Here is a 12,747-nt window from a genome sequence, read left to right on the forward strand (position 1 = left end):
GATGAGTCCATTAATTAACCTGGGGTCCAAAGGCTTAGGTGGTCCCTACAGCATCCTTTATAATGCCTTATATTACCGAAATGCTCTTGTAGGGGAAAAAATGGTGCTTCCTATTTTACACCGACAAGCACTTCCTGGGTAGTCTAGGATTCAGATACTATACCACCAGAAGTGGCACCATGTGCTGCGGCAGAACCACAACCAACCAGCAACAGATTCGCTGCTGCAACAGCTCAATAACAATGTCTCAAAATCTCTAGAAAGCTTCAAGCAATGGTTTTGTTTTGTTTTGTTTTGTTTTGTTTGTAATAGTACTGCCATCACCATTTTTTTGTTGCCCAGCTTTTATGTGCCAGCACCCATGACACTTTTATCAAGATTTGAGTAGCAGTACCTCAATTTTTACTAAAGAAAGTCCTGGCTTCAAGGTATACAAAAAATAATAAGTGGCAGTCTTTGGCTTCCATTGCTACATTTGCACATCCATTCCCTGTGCAACTTAAGTTCAGGGCGCTTTATTAGACAGTAAAAATAAAAATAAAGATATCAAGAATTTTTGACACGAGAATGAATTACTTTAAAAAATCACTCCGTATGGTCACTGAAAAACATGCATTTCATCAGATTTTCGAGACGTACACACTGCGCCTAATGCATTAATGTCTGGTTTTTGCTGAGGAGACCAGAATATAAAAAGATAGAAAGATGGCATTAAGAATTTAGATGTGTATGCCCTACTTTTTATCTGCAGCAATTCACACAGAAGGTATGAAGTGTCAATCAACTGGAATAGCATCTGCTTCCTAGCAGGGAACCTTTATCTCCTACTACTTTTGGTCAGTCCTGAAGGGCTAATGTAATAAACATGAAAATTATAATCTACTGTTCAGCATCTAGGCAGCATACATCATAAAGAGAGATAATAGCAGAGATGTGGGCAAGTCAAACAGCAGAGTGAAAATCTCACGCACAGAAGGCAGCATTCAACTAAGGCAAATAACTTAAGTTCATTTATTTCCAGTGGCTTTACTCTGATTATTAGTTAGTTGGATACTAGAGGGGGGGGACATTAAGAACATTAACAAATCACACAAGTGCAATCACCCATGTTTAGTTTTCTTGTGCAAAGTGGGATTTTACTGTTGCATCTTGTGGAAAGGGAAAAATAGTGCATGTGCATGTATATGTTGGATACATATCATCACACACAGAGAATCACAGAATTGTAGTGTTGGAAGGGACCACAAGGGTCATCAAGTCCAGCCCCCTGCAATGCAGGAATCTTTTGCCCAACATGGGGCTTGAACCCACAACCCTGAAATTAAAAGTCTCATGCTTTACCAACTAAGCCACTTACTTTATAAGGTAGAACCAGCTCATATTTCTGGCACATGCATTTATATGTTAAGCCAATACTATAAAGCAAGGACCAATGAGTTTCCCACTTTTGCCAAAAATATGAAATTTACCAATGAACTCAACTATTTCCCTCCCTTAGATAGCAACAGGAACCCTATGCATAAATGGCACTCTATATTACAAATGACTAACTTAGTTCTATTAATTTTAGCAGGTCTTCTTTGTGTAAGACCAACACTAGATACATCACTATTTTTTTCCTATTTGGCACTTGTTGATAACTTAGATGTGCACTTTTAGAAAGGAAGAACTTAAGGGTGAGAGACTGTGGCATTCACAGCTTTTCTACTTTGTTCCATCTGACTCTGCTAGTGCATTTTAAAATGAGCCACAACTGCTTTTGATGCATGCAATATTATATTACCTCCAATATTAATTCTTGCACCATTACAACACGGTATCCTATACAATACAATTTACTTCTTCATTACAAACAACACTGCATGGATAATTTATTAGCAAAGTGCCAATTCTACTGCCAATGATTATTTTCTTTTCTACTGCCCAGTTTGCTTCTTAATAATAGTTGCACCCACCTTGAGTTTTTTGACACTTGTGCAGGGATCATTAGAGAAACTCTCTGTGTCTGAGATTTCAATATCTTCCCCATACAGGACACCAGTCAGATCATTCCGTACCTGTTGCAGGTTGGGGGGGAAAGGCAAAAATGAATTCATTGAGACCCACCACTGAAAATGCCATTGTCTTGCAACACCATAGCATGATTCAAACAGATGCCAAGTTGGTCACCCTTCCATACAGGTGTTATATTAAATCATATGGAGCGTGGGAGTGGGGATTTCCTGACAAGCATTCCAGGCTCGAGACTGTAATATCTGCTACACTGAAAATAACATGCTATGCTGTTACAGACAAGCCAGTCCACACAAGAAAGCAGTTCATCTTCAATCTGCAAGACCCTGATTGACTCCTAAAGTCTAAACACGCTTCTTGAACCCCTGAAATGCAACACAAAGCTGGATCTTACAGTGTGAACATTCTTTCTAAAGTTTCCTCACATTTTCTAATACATCTGAACTGATGGCAATACATCCTTTTCTATTGCATTCATGTACAGTATAGCACCATGAGCAATCTTCTCACTAAATACACAGGTGCATTCTTTTTAAATTAACAACAATAATAAAATGAATTGGGAGTCAAAGAAAGTATAAACTACTTGTAATGGTGCAGTTCAAGCCTTGCTACTCAAAACTGTGAATGAATGAATGAATGAATGAATTTATTTATTTAATAAAAGCACAGATTCACAACAGAATAAAATAATTTGTATTGTCCAGCAATTTCATTATACAATCACACACTCACACCATGTTTATATAAATGTAGGTAGTGTCCCTTCTCTTAAACGCATAAGCAGAAAGAAATGCACTTTACTCCCCGTTAGCTGACATTTTATGGAAGTTGATATTGACATGTGAACCCTGACCATCTCAGGAAAAATTTTTGAATGTCCAAAAACCTCAGATGTAAGCCGATAAATGATGATGATGATGATGATGATGATGATGATATTCACTTGGATGTCTGGACGGCTGTTTGGGGCCATTCACAAAATTCATCTGGGATTATTAGCACTCATACATCAATATTGAATTTCTGAGATCCACTTTCTCCAGGGTCCCAATTCAGTGACATGACTCCCAATCTAACAGCAGTGAATAAAACCTCTATTTTCCTATCAACATGCAAGAAGGGTAATCAAGAGCTTTGACAATCACCAGCAGAGTAACCAACCCTCCCTTTCAAATAACTTACTGGCATATTGTGTCCCAAAAGTTCCCACATAAACAGAACCACCTTATAGTCCAAGGAATGACAATGCCACACTTTTATTACTAGGGAAGTAGCAGCAGGAAAAAACTAATTAATTTGTTGGAATGCACTGCAATGCAAAGAAGCATTTCCATCATTTCTTCAATGAAGGATCAAAGACTCGGCTTTGGAACAAAAGAAAAATTAAGTCCACAGTCAACCAGCTAGACAGTAAAGATGTTATGTGTTCTGAAAACAATGACAAGAAAATTGGAGACCGAAGCATTTGTAAAAAGCAGAAAGAGCAAAGAGCAGCTGCTAGAGCTTTGACAAACTGGACAGAATCAAAATAATATTTTGCAGAAAAGGGACAGGACAAGACAAGAAGTGAGAGGCCATAAACGCAAGTATCAGTTCTAATATTTTTTCATTCTAAAAACATTCTAGGGTAGAGGGCCCTGGCATACCAGTCTCCGTTGCACTGTCAAGTGCTTCTTGGAAAACAAGCAAATGTCTGCTTAGCTAACATGCCCACAATAGTACAATCTGTGCACAGCTCTGTTCCAGTATTTCCACTGTTGCAGAATCAATTCTATTCATCACTATTGAAATCTGGTCTCCAATTCATACTGGATCCAAAAAGCTACAAAATGACATTAGCATACAAAGGCAAATTCATGATAGGCCCTGCCACCACTGCCACCACCACAAAACTGATAGGGAGCTTTCTGACACCACTCTCTAAGTGACTACCAGAAAGTCAGCCTAAGAACAGCCTCAAAACACACCCTTGTTGATTGTGAGGATTCTGAGCTATGGAACAATCTGCTCCCCCAGTCATGCTAGTTCATGCAACTGCAACTTCTGAATGTGCATTTTTCAGGTAGGTAACTAGTGCTCAGAATCAATGTGTGACCCATCAAAGCACTGTAACACCCAGGAAATAAGGATGCCTGGAAGTTATTTTCATGATCCTGACAGTATTGTTGGGTTCAGGCTTGGGTTAGAAGGCTCTGATGCTGGAGGAGGAGGAAGAAACAGAAGGGAGATGCTGGGAACCTAGGTTGGAGCTGGGGGCACCTCCCTCTTCAACCCCCAAATTCAGCTGCTTTGGAAGGGGGAGCAGGGTTGCCGCCTATCCCCTCTGTCCTTTCTGTGGAGCAGAGACCTCAGTGGAGGCTGGAAAGAGCTTTAATCAGTTGTGGAGGGAAGATGAACAGAAGATGGCCATGACTAAACAAGACCCAAAACAGGAGGGTGCAGCCTTGTCCCCTAAAACTAGGTGCTGCCTTCCCAGATGGGAGATCACACATGCAATCTTGACATTCCCAAAAGGCAAGAGAGTATCACAAGTGAACGTGCCCTGTCTTTAAAAGCTGGTGGAAGGGGTGGTGAAACTTCTTGGGACATCTTCATTGCTTCCATCTGTTTCTGAACTTCTTACTCTTCTCCAGAACTCCTGTATCATGACTCCTGAGCACTGTGACTGACCTGTTACTTGCCTGATGAAGAACGTTTCTCATTTACAAGGAAGAGCCTCTGTCTGTGTGCTTTGGGTGGGAGACAGGACATCCTACCATAGCTGGAGAAGTGTCCCTTATTGTGAGAGATGAAAATAGCAGCTTCTCCTCCAACACCAAATAGTTCTAAAGGCTTATGTGCTCTTTCCAAACGAAAGCTCCAGATAGTCACCACAAAGAGGGTTCAGGTTTTGCTAACTTCAGGTCATTAACCACCTTATCTCTTACATGGTTTCCCAATTAAAATTATTTATCAGTTATTATTAATTCAGTTTTGTGTGATATATAGCCTAGCAGGACCATCATTTCTGCACCTAGTAAGCTTGCCAAAGGGGCATGGCTCTAATAGAAGTTACGTAAACCACAGAGCCTAGGGCTTGCTGATCAGAAGGTCGGCAGTTTGAATCCCCGTGACAGTTCGAAAGCAAGTGCAAGTAGATAAATAGGTACCACTCTGGCGGGAAGGTAAACGGCGTTTCCGTGCACTGCTCTGGTTTGCCAGAAGCGACTTAGTCATGCTGGCCACATGACTTGGAAGCTGTCTGCGGACAAACACCAGCCAGTAAAGCGAGATGAGCGCCGCAACCCCAGAGTCGTCCGCGACTGGACTTAATGGTCAGGGGTCCCTTAACCTTTAAGTATAATGAATGGTGATAAAATGGCTCACTTGTTGATAACTTGCTAGTAATTAGCCTACATTAGCAACACTGATTCCATATGAAAGCTAAAGCATTTCTCCAACAGCTAATGCTTATATTGCTAGTTCCAAGCTAAAATCCACAATTCCAATAACATTTATTGTTTCATCATATTATCAGTGACTCCCCAGTGAACCAGAGCTGCATGTAAGTACTGCTGGATAAATCCTTTGTTCCCGGTGTGTGTGTGTGTGTGTGTGTGTGTGTGTGTGTGTGTGTGTGAATGGGGGGGGGAGGGCATAATCCCACCAGATGTTGATCATCAGAGATTCATAATGAATGAGAACTGGACAGAGCAGATGGCTGGTACAATCATAAATTTGCTGAGGTTTTCTCCATTAATGATTCCTATGCAAAGTTCTTTTCTTAAAAAGAAAGAAATGTTTTCTGCCAGATTCCTCAAATTTATTAAAGAAATAAATAAATAAAATGGACTCTTTAAAAATATATAGCTGCAATGTATACACATCTGAGAGGAAGGGATTATAGTTTCTGGGATTAATAAAGAAGTATGTCAGTAGGAAGGGTGCTTTGAATCTAAAATTGTAAGCAAGCAAATTTGTATTTTCTTTCAGGCATGTGACTTTTTATAATTACAGTGCATGACAAAGCCCTAGAACTATAAGCACTATCTATTGTCTATACGCTAAGAGTTAAGATATAAAAATAGAAATGCTGGATCAGATTTTTTACTTTATTACAAAAAGAGAGGCACTGACGTCAACAGGATTGCAAAGTAGTGACACAGAATGGCACAGTCGTTGGGCATAGACCCAGGGTGGCAGAGAACACAGTGGTGCCCCAAATGGGAAGGAATCAACATGAAATATAGAAGGAGCACTGGATTTTCCAAACCTGTCAGCAGCAGCAGATTACATACAAGAGAAAAGAATCACAAAAAGGGGAGACGGGGGGGTTGGTGGAAATGGATACAACAAAAGATATTTTTACATGTATAGAGACTGAATTAACTAATTTTTATTTTAAAAGAAATCTTAGTTCATCAGTATCAATACAGCACAAAGCCAGACATAGACGTTCTAAGTACAGGGATCAGTTATGAGCTTGGTATTATTCTTTTTTATCTGACAAAAAGAGTCTTTGAAGTTTTTTTATCTGTTAACATCTTTGAAGTTCAGTGTTCTATTTAAAGAACAACCTGTAAACCAGGCACATTAAAAAAAAATCCAGAGAGTTAATGATTCCAAAGTGTGGACCAAACAGAACACAGTGAAAACGGCTTTTGCTTTCACTGCCATTCTTGAAATTAAAATAAGATGGCATTTGGGGATCCAAACAATGGTGTCTCTGCTTAAACTATACCCTGCATGATCCATTATCTATAGCCAAGTGCTGCAAAACAATGATAGTACTCTGTTCTGCAAGGAGGAATGCACTAAAGGACTTCAGGGATTTATCAAGCTCCGTACAAAACCACATGAAGTAGGAAGATACAAATAACGAAGCATTCACAAACCTCAGGCTTATTTTAATTCTCCTGCTTTTCCTTTAAAAAGCTCAAAGCAGATCCCTATTGGCTAGCAACCAGGAAGTGACCAGACAACTCATTGGCTGTGCTTTCCCTATAAGAGTGCTTCATCTACAGAGATGCCTAGCAGGGAAAATGTAAAATGACTGATCTAAAAAGCCCTCTTTGACAAGTTGCAAGAACCAAGATGTGGCACAGTGGTTATCATGCTGAGTTTGAATGTTTGAAACAGAGTGGCCTAAAGCTCACACATCTGAGGTATTCTGGGGTTAGGGAGCTCCAGCTCTGGCATTCTTGAAAGGAGAGAAAAAGGAAGACACCTGACCTTCCTGCAGGCTCCCTCTTTCTAGGTATGGAGGAGGTTAGAACATGTTGGAAAGAGGAAGGGAGGAGAACCAGGTAGCTCTGCCCCTGCCTTGCATGGAAAAGGGGAGCAAGTGGGAATCGTCTAATTCCAGCTCTCTTCTCAGGAATCCTAACATGCAGTGAGGTAGTTTCTACATGATGGTGGGGAAGGGAAGAATGGTGATCTGTCTCTAAAGTTCCAGGCAATATGGAAGCAAGAGATGGAAAACAGGACATTTTTGCTTGAAAAATGCCTCCCTTCAGCACCGTGGACAGCTCCCTAGTTTACAGTCCATGGATTGTAATTGCAGTTGAGGTCAAGGAATTAAGATTATGTAAAATGCCTTCTGGACCAAATGGTCAGGGGTCCCTTTACCTTTACCTTTTAAAATGCCTTGAAACTCTGTAAAATGTGGTTGGATCTAAAAATAAGGTATAGAAACCCATGCAGGAGAGAAGCCACTGAGTAGTTTGCAGTGAGGAAAAGGTTAACCATTCCTTCCATTAGTCATTTCTTCCATTCAAATAGTCCTTCTGGGAGGGGGGGGGTAGCTTTTCATGCACACAAAGGATGGTTGGGATAGCTTAAAGATTTTTGCAGGAACTGGTAAGTTCCTGTTGCAGATGTTGTCATCAGTTCAACACTGTTTTCAGAATCACAAAGTTCAAAAGGTTTTTTAGGGATTAAAAAAAGGAAATAATAGAGTGTCATGCCATGGGGTAAATGAAGTATCTGCAAGGTTCTGATGAAGAAAATATTAATTCGCTGATTTCAGCTGCAATTATAATATCTGTACTTGTCAACTAGGGAGCTGGTTTCAAGGCATATTACACAATTTAATAACTACGGTATATTTGTAAACATGTATGTACATATGTACATGAATAGGTGTATGAATAAATATGTTCTTGTGTCAATATCTGAAGTAGGGAAGTAATAGTATTGGAAAACTTTTTCCAATCACCCCCTCTGGATGTCACCTTTTCCATTTAAAAATGGGCTATCGTGTAATATAATCATTTCTGTATAACATCTATTGGATTTGGCTGGATTCAGCACAGAATTAGCCATGGCACAATTATTCATGCTCTGGTAATCTCCAGATTAGACTACTGTACTTTGTTTAATATGGGTCTGCTTTTGAAATATCCAGGAAACTTAACCTAGTGCAAAATGTAGCTGCCTAGTTGCTAACAGGCTTTGGCTACATCAGCCATATCTCGCTAGTTTGTAAAGAGCTTCAATGCTCACCACCTCATTTCTGGGCACAATCAGAATTGCTGCTGCTCACCTGTAAAGGCCTAAATGGTTAGCAATTCATTTGTATTTTATTCTGTTACCCACTTTGACTTTAGGAAAAGTGGGGTGGAAATACATAAACAAACAAAAGAACGAGCCACACCTCCTGGCAACTCTTCTCACAAGGAAGAAAGGAAAGATTTAGGTGGTTTTTTTTAAAAAATGGGGAACATTCTGTAGAATACAATGCTTGTAAAGGAACAATGAGACCTACACAAAACGAGTAAGAAGCTGGGGTGCTGGCACATAAGAATTAGAAATGGTTCAAAGAAACTTCTGTGTCAAGCACTGGAGGGAAGCCAAACATTCATAGCAGACAAAGACATGCTCCAGGAATGTAGTAATAAAAAACCCTTCATAAACGCAAAACTATAATTAGACACCCAAAAAGGGGATTTGAAGAGCAGCTTCTTAGACAAAAGGAAAAATGTAAAGTACCTAAAGAAGCAGGAAGTCTGCAGAATCAAGACTGATTCATTCATCACCAGAGCAGCATGGGGGCAGTTTCCATGTGTCTGGAGCCCCATGGTATTCTGGCCTCATCTTTAGGAAGATACCAGAATACAGAGCAATCACCATCACTTTCTTACCCACACTTGAATAGCACAGGATTCTCTTGGCTTTCATTTAATTGTTAAATGATGGGGCTTTTTAAAGGGGCATTGATGACTAGAAGCTGCTTGCTTAAATGTGCATTGAGGGCTTTTGGTGATTGGTGTCTAAAAGCTACCACTTCCCTGTGGGAAGGAAACAGTCCTGGAAGCTGAAATGTGTGTCCACAAAACAGAAACAAGACTTGAGTTCTGCAAGTGGCTAACAAACAGGGTATCCAGTCGGGAGCGATGTTGGCTCTATGTGTGGGCCAAATAGTGAGGTACAATAGTAAGGCACCTTTCCTGTGTGTCAAGGTAAGTTTTCAATGTCAGTGATACCAAGCTGGATTGGAGACCCCACAAAGGCATAGAGTGCTCTGTTTCTGTACAGTGGGACCTCGGTTTATGAACACCTCGGCTTACAAATTTTCGGTTTACGAACGCCGCGGACCCATCTGGAACGGATTAATCCACTATCCATTACTTTCAATGGGAAAGTTCGCTTCAGTTTATGAACGCTTCAGTTTATGAACAGACTTCCGGAACCAATTGTGTTCATAAACCGAAGTACCACTGTACTTATCTGTGTGCCAATATAACACGATGTTTTTCTATCTCTGGGTGGAATTCAACGTTGCGGTAATACAATCGTTCCATCAGTGCAAGCATACTCTTCCCTCATGCACTGTTCTGCGGTGTTCTCCAAACCTGCCAGAGCAGACTTGGGGAAAGAAATGGGGGAGGGTGCAGGGAAGGGAGGAAGGAGAACCCTATTCTGCTAGCAGAAAACCTGGCACTGGATTCTGCTAGCACACCCGCTGCACTTCTGCCACAGCATGGGTAGGCGGTAGGCTGGCTCTGGTGTATCCCCTAGAGAGTCTTCTGCACAAGGAAAGTGGAAATACCATTTTTATGGAAACACCATAAAAAGCGAGCTCCTGAAAGCCCTGCTTTCCAGGCAGCTGCCAAACAGTATGAAGCTGACCATCAGAGGAACTGGCTGACCATTTAGGTAGAAAATTAGGTTTCGGATTGTTGCTGCTGATTTAAAAATCTAATATTTCACTACAGAACACGTTGCAGATTTACTAACATTTGAACTGTTATTTAAAGCAATAAATCTAAGAAGTTGTGGCAAATTAACATTTGAATAGTTATTTCGAGATGGTTGGACAGTGTTCTCGAAGCTACGAACATGAGTTTGACCAAACTGTGGGAGGCAGTGGAAGACAGGAGTGCCTGGCGTGCTATGGTCCATGGGGTCATGAAGAGTCGGACACGACTAAATGACTAAACAACAACAACAAGTTATTTCCAGGTAGAATGTACAAATCAAGAATTTTGTTTTTTAAAACAACAACCACCACCAACAGTTCTTCAGTGACCATGCTATAAAGCAGCGATGACAGGCTGGATCTAGCCACACCTTTTCAATTTCCCACCATGGCCCAGACCAATTCTAGGTTGGGAGCAAATTAAAAGATTGGGCAGGTGTAGCTGCTTGGGACAGAGAGAAATATTAAGGGGACCCAAGGCAGGCACCAGCCATGGGCCCTGCTGACAGGTGCCAGGTCCTGATGCTGACCCTGATTTCATACAGCAAGCTGGAGGCCTTAGAATCATAAAATCAGAGTTGGAAGAGACCCTGAGGATCATCTAGTCCAAACCCCTGTAATGCAGAAATATGCTGCTGTCCCATATGGGGATCGAACCTTCAACCTGGATGTTATCAGGACCACACTCTAATCAACTTGAGCTATCACAAGGGGATTCGCTTGATAGAAAGAAGACTGCAGTAGACCTCAGTGAGTACTTACTCATAAGTAATTTGGTTGCTGCTCTTTTTATATATATATATAAACTGCATGCAAGCTGAGGGGCAAAAAGAACATACAAAGCAGGAGTCTGCCTCTCCTTGTCCAGGAAAGAAAACATGCCAGTATGACCACAACACAAAGCCTGACTTGATTAGACTAATTAAAAAAGAAACCAAATAAATGCAAACAACTTGACAGCATCTACCTTACATTATGCCTTCAAATGAAAACATTGGGACACTAAATTCTGGGGGTTTCTTTCTTTCTTTTTGAAGCAATGAGAGGTTAGGTTTTAAAAGAACAGAAGCAGTAAGAGACAAAAGAGAAATAAATCGTTTGACTTCCATTTTAATACGTCCAACATAATTTATTATTTCTTAGACTTTCATTTTCTTGATTATTGCAGTAATCCATCCAGTTGTCTAATAATACTGAAATCAATGAGACTTCATCATTTAACTGCGCAATTAAGACCCACTGCATTCAATGAAACTTAAACATGGCCGGTTTCTCTCTCTCTCTCTCTCTCTCGTATTGGCTAAAATGCTCTAGTCCAGAGGTTGCATTTTTTCTCCTTCTTTTGCATTTTATTCTATTATAATAAAAATATAATTAAATACAACATATAAAAAATAAAAGAAGCATTGCAAATGTAGCTAAAAACCACACAGTTCCTTTCAATTGCTACAACGGGCAGAAAAACCATTAAGTGGTCCTCCAAGACCCTAAGAAATTTCCAAGTGGTCCATAAGGGAAAGAAATTTGAGAACTTCCGCTCTAGTAAATTCAACAGCATTAGCTCAGTTGAGGGACTGAACTCTAGAATTGCAAGAAGTTGAATGTACTTGGTATTATATCAGAGGAAGCCAACTCTGGGGCCCACAATCAAATTTTTCTCCCTCACCTAGACACCCCCCAGGTGGTTGACTAAGGTGGAATGTGTCCCTCAGTGTAAAAAAGGAAAAGGAAAAGTTGGTCAGCTAGATTAAAGAGGCTAAGGCTACAGTTCTACCCCGACACACCTATTGAATTCAATAGGACTTGCTTCTGAATAGGCAGGGTTAGGATTAAGCTATAACTGAGCTATGGCTTCTTAAAGCCAAGTCACCTTCTTTTGAGCTTGGTTTCCAGAAAACCTGAGTAAATTCTGATTTTTCAAGTGTTTTGCATGTTTCCTGGAATGCACTATAAACTCTCCCTGACCCTGTCAACACATAACACCTCTGGCTCAGAGATCTGCAGTTGTTGCTGTTTTCTAACTGGGCCAAGTTCAATGTGTTATTGTCCTTAGACAGATCATGCTGAAAGGCTGCAACACACTTACATGAGAGTAAGCCCCACTGAGTACTGACAAACCTAACTCAGAGTAAACACGTATAAGACTGCACTGCATGTTACTTAATGCTTCATTGACAAATGGCAATTTTTCAAGCTGCATTTTTTTTTGGGGGGGGGGATAGATGAGAACCCTACCCACACTTTCTCATCATAAACTGAGGCCAACTCTTAAATATAATGTCTCAACACTTGCATATTTCACACCCTATTAATGACTAAATGCTATTGTATATTCTAAAACAAACATGGAGGCATTACATTATTTTAGAAAGATTTACTTTGAGTCATATAAAGAACATATTATCACTGTATGCCACTAACTCTTTAAAGCTGTACACCACGTATTTGATTTGTATTATTCTCTAATATGAGATTTACAAAAAAGGGGGTTAAATTCCAATAATCCAGCCCGATTTAAAGAATGCTTACAATTAAGGCCTGAATAATTACGA

At 40.3% G+C, this 12,747-nt stretch overlaps 1 protein-coding gene across 1 annotated transcript in view; it reads right to left on the reverse strand.

Annotated features, from left to right (window-relative positions):
• The window catches only part of GABBR2 (gamma-aminobutyric acid type B receptor subunit 2), a 248,965-nt gene that overhangs the window by 150,017 nt on the left and 86,201 nt on the right, over window positions 1-12,747 (reverse strand). The window contains exon 4 of the mRNA XM_035124845.3: window positions 1,956-2,057. Within this exon, the coding sequence (XP_034980736.1) occupies window positions 1,956-2,057 (102 nt within the window). The remainder of the gene's footprint in view (window positions 1-1,955; window positions 2,058-12,747) is intronic.

Source organism: Zootoca vivipara, chromosome 8, assembly GCF_965207765.1.
Source record: "Zootoca vivipara chromosome 8, rZooViv2.hap1.1, whole genome shotgun sequence".
Lineage (NCBI taxonomy): Eukaryota > Metazoa > Chordata > Lepidosauria > Squamata > Lacertidae > Zootoca > Zootoca vivipara.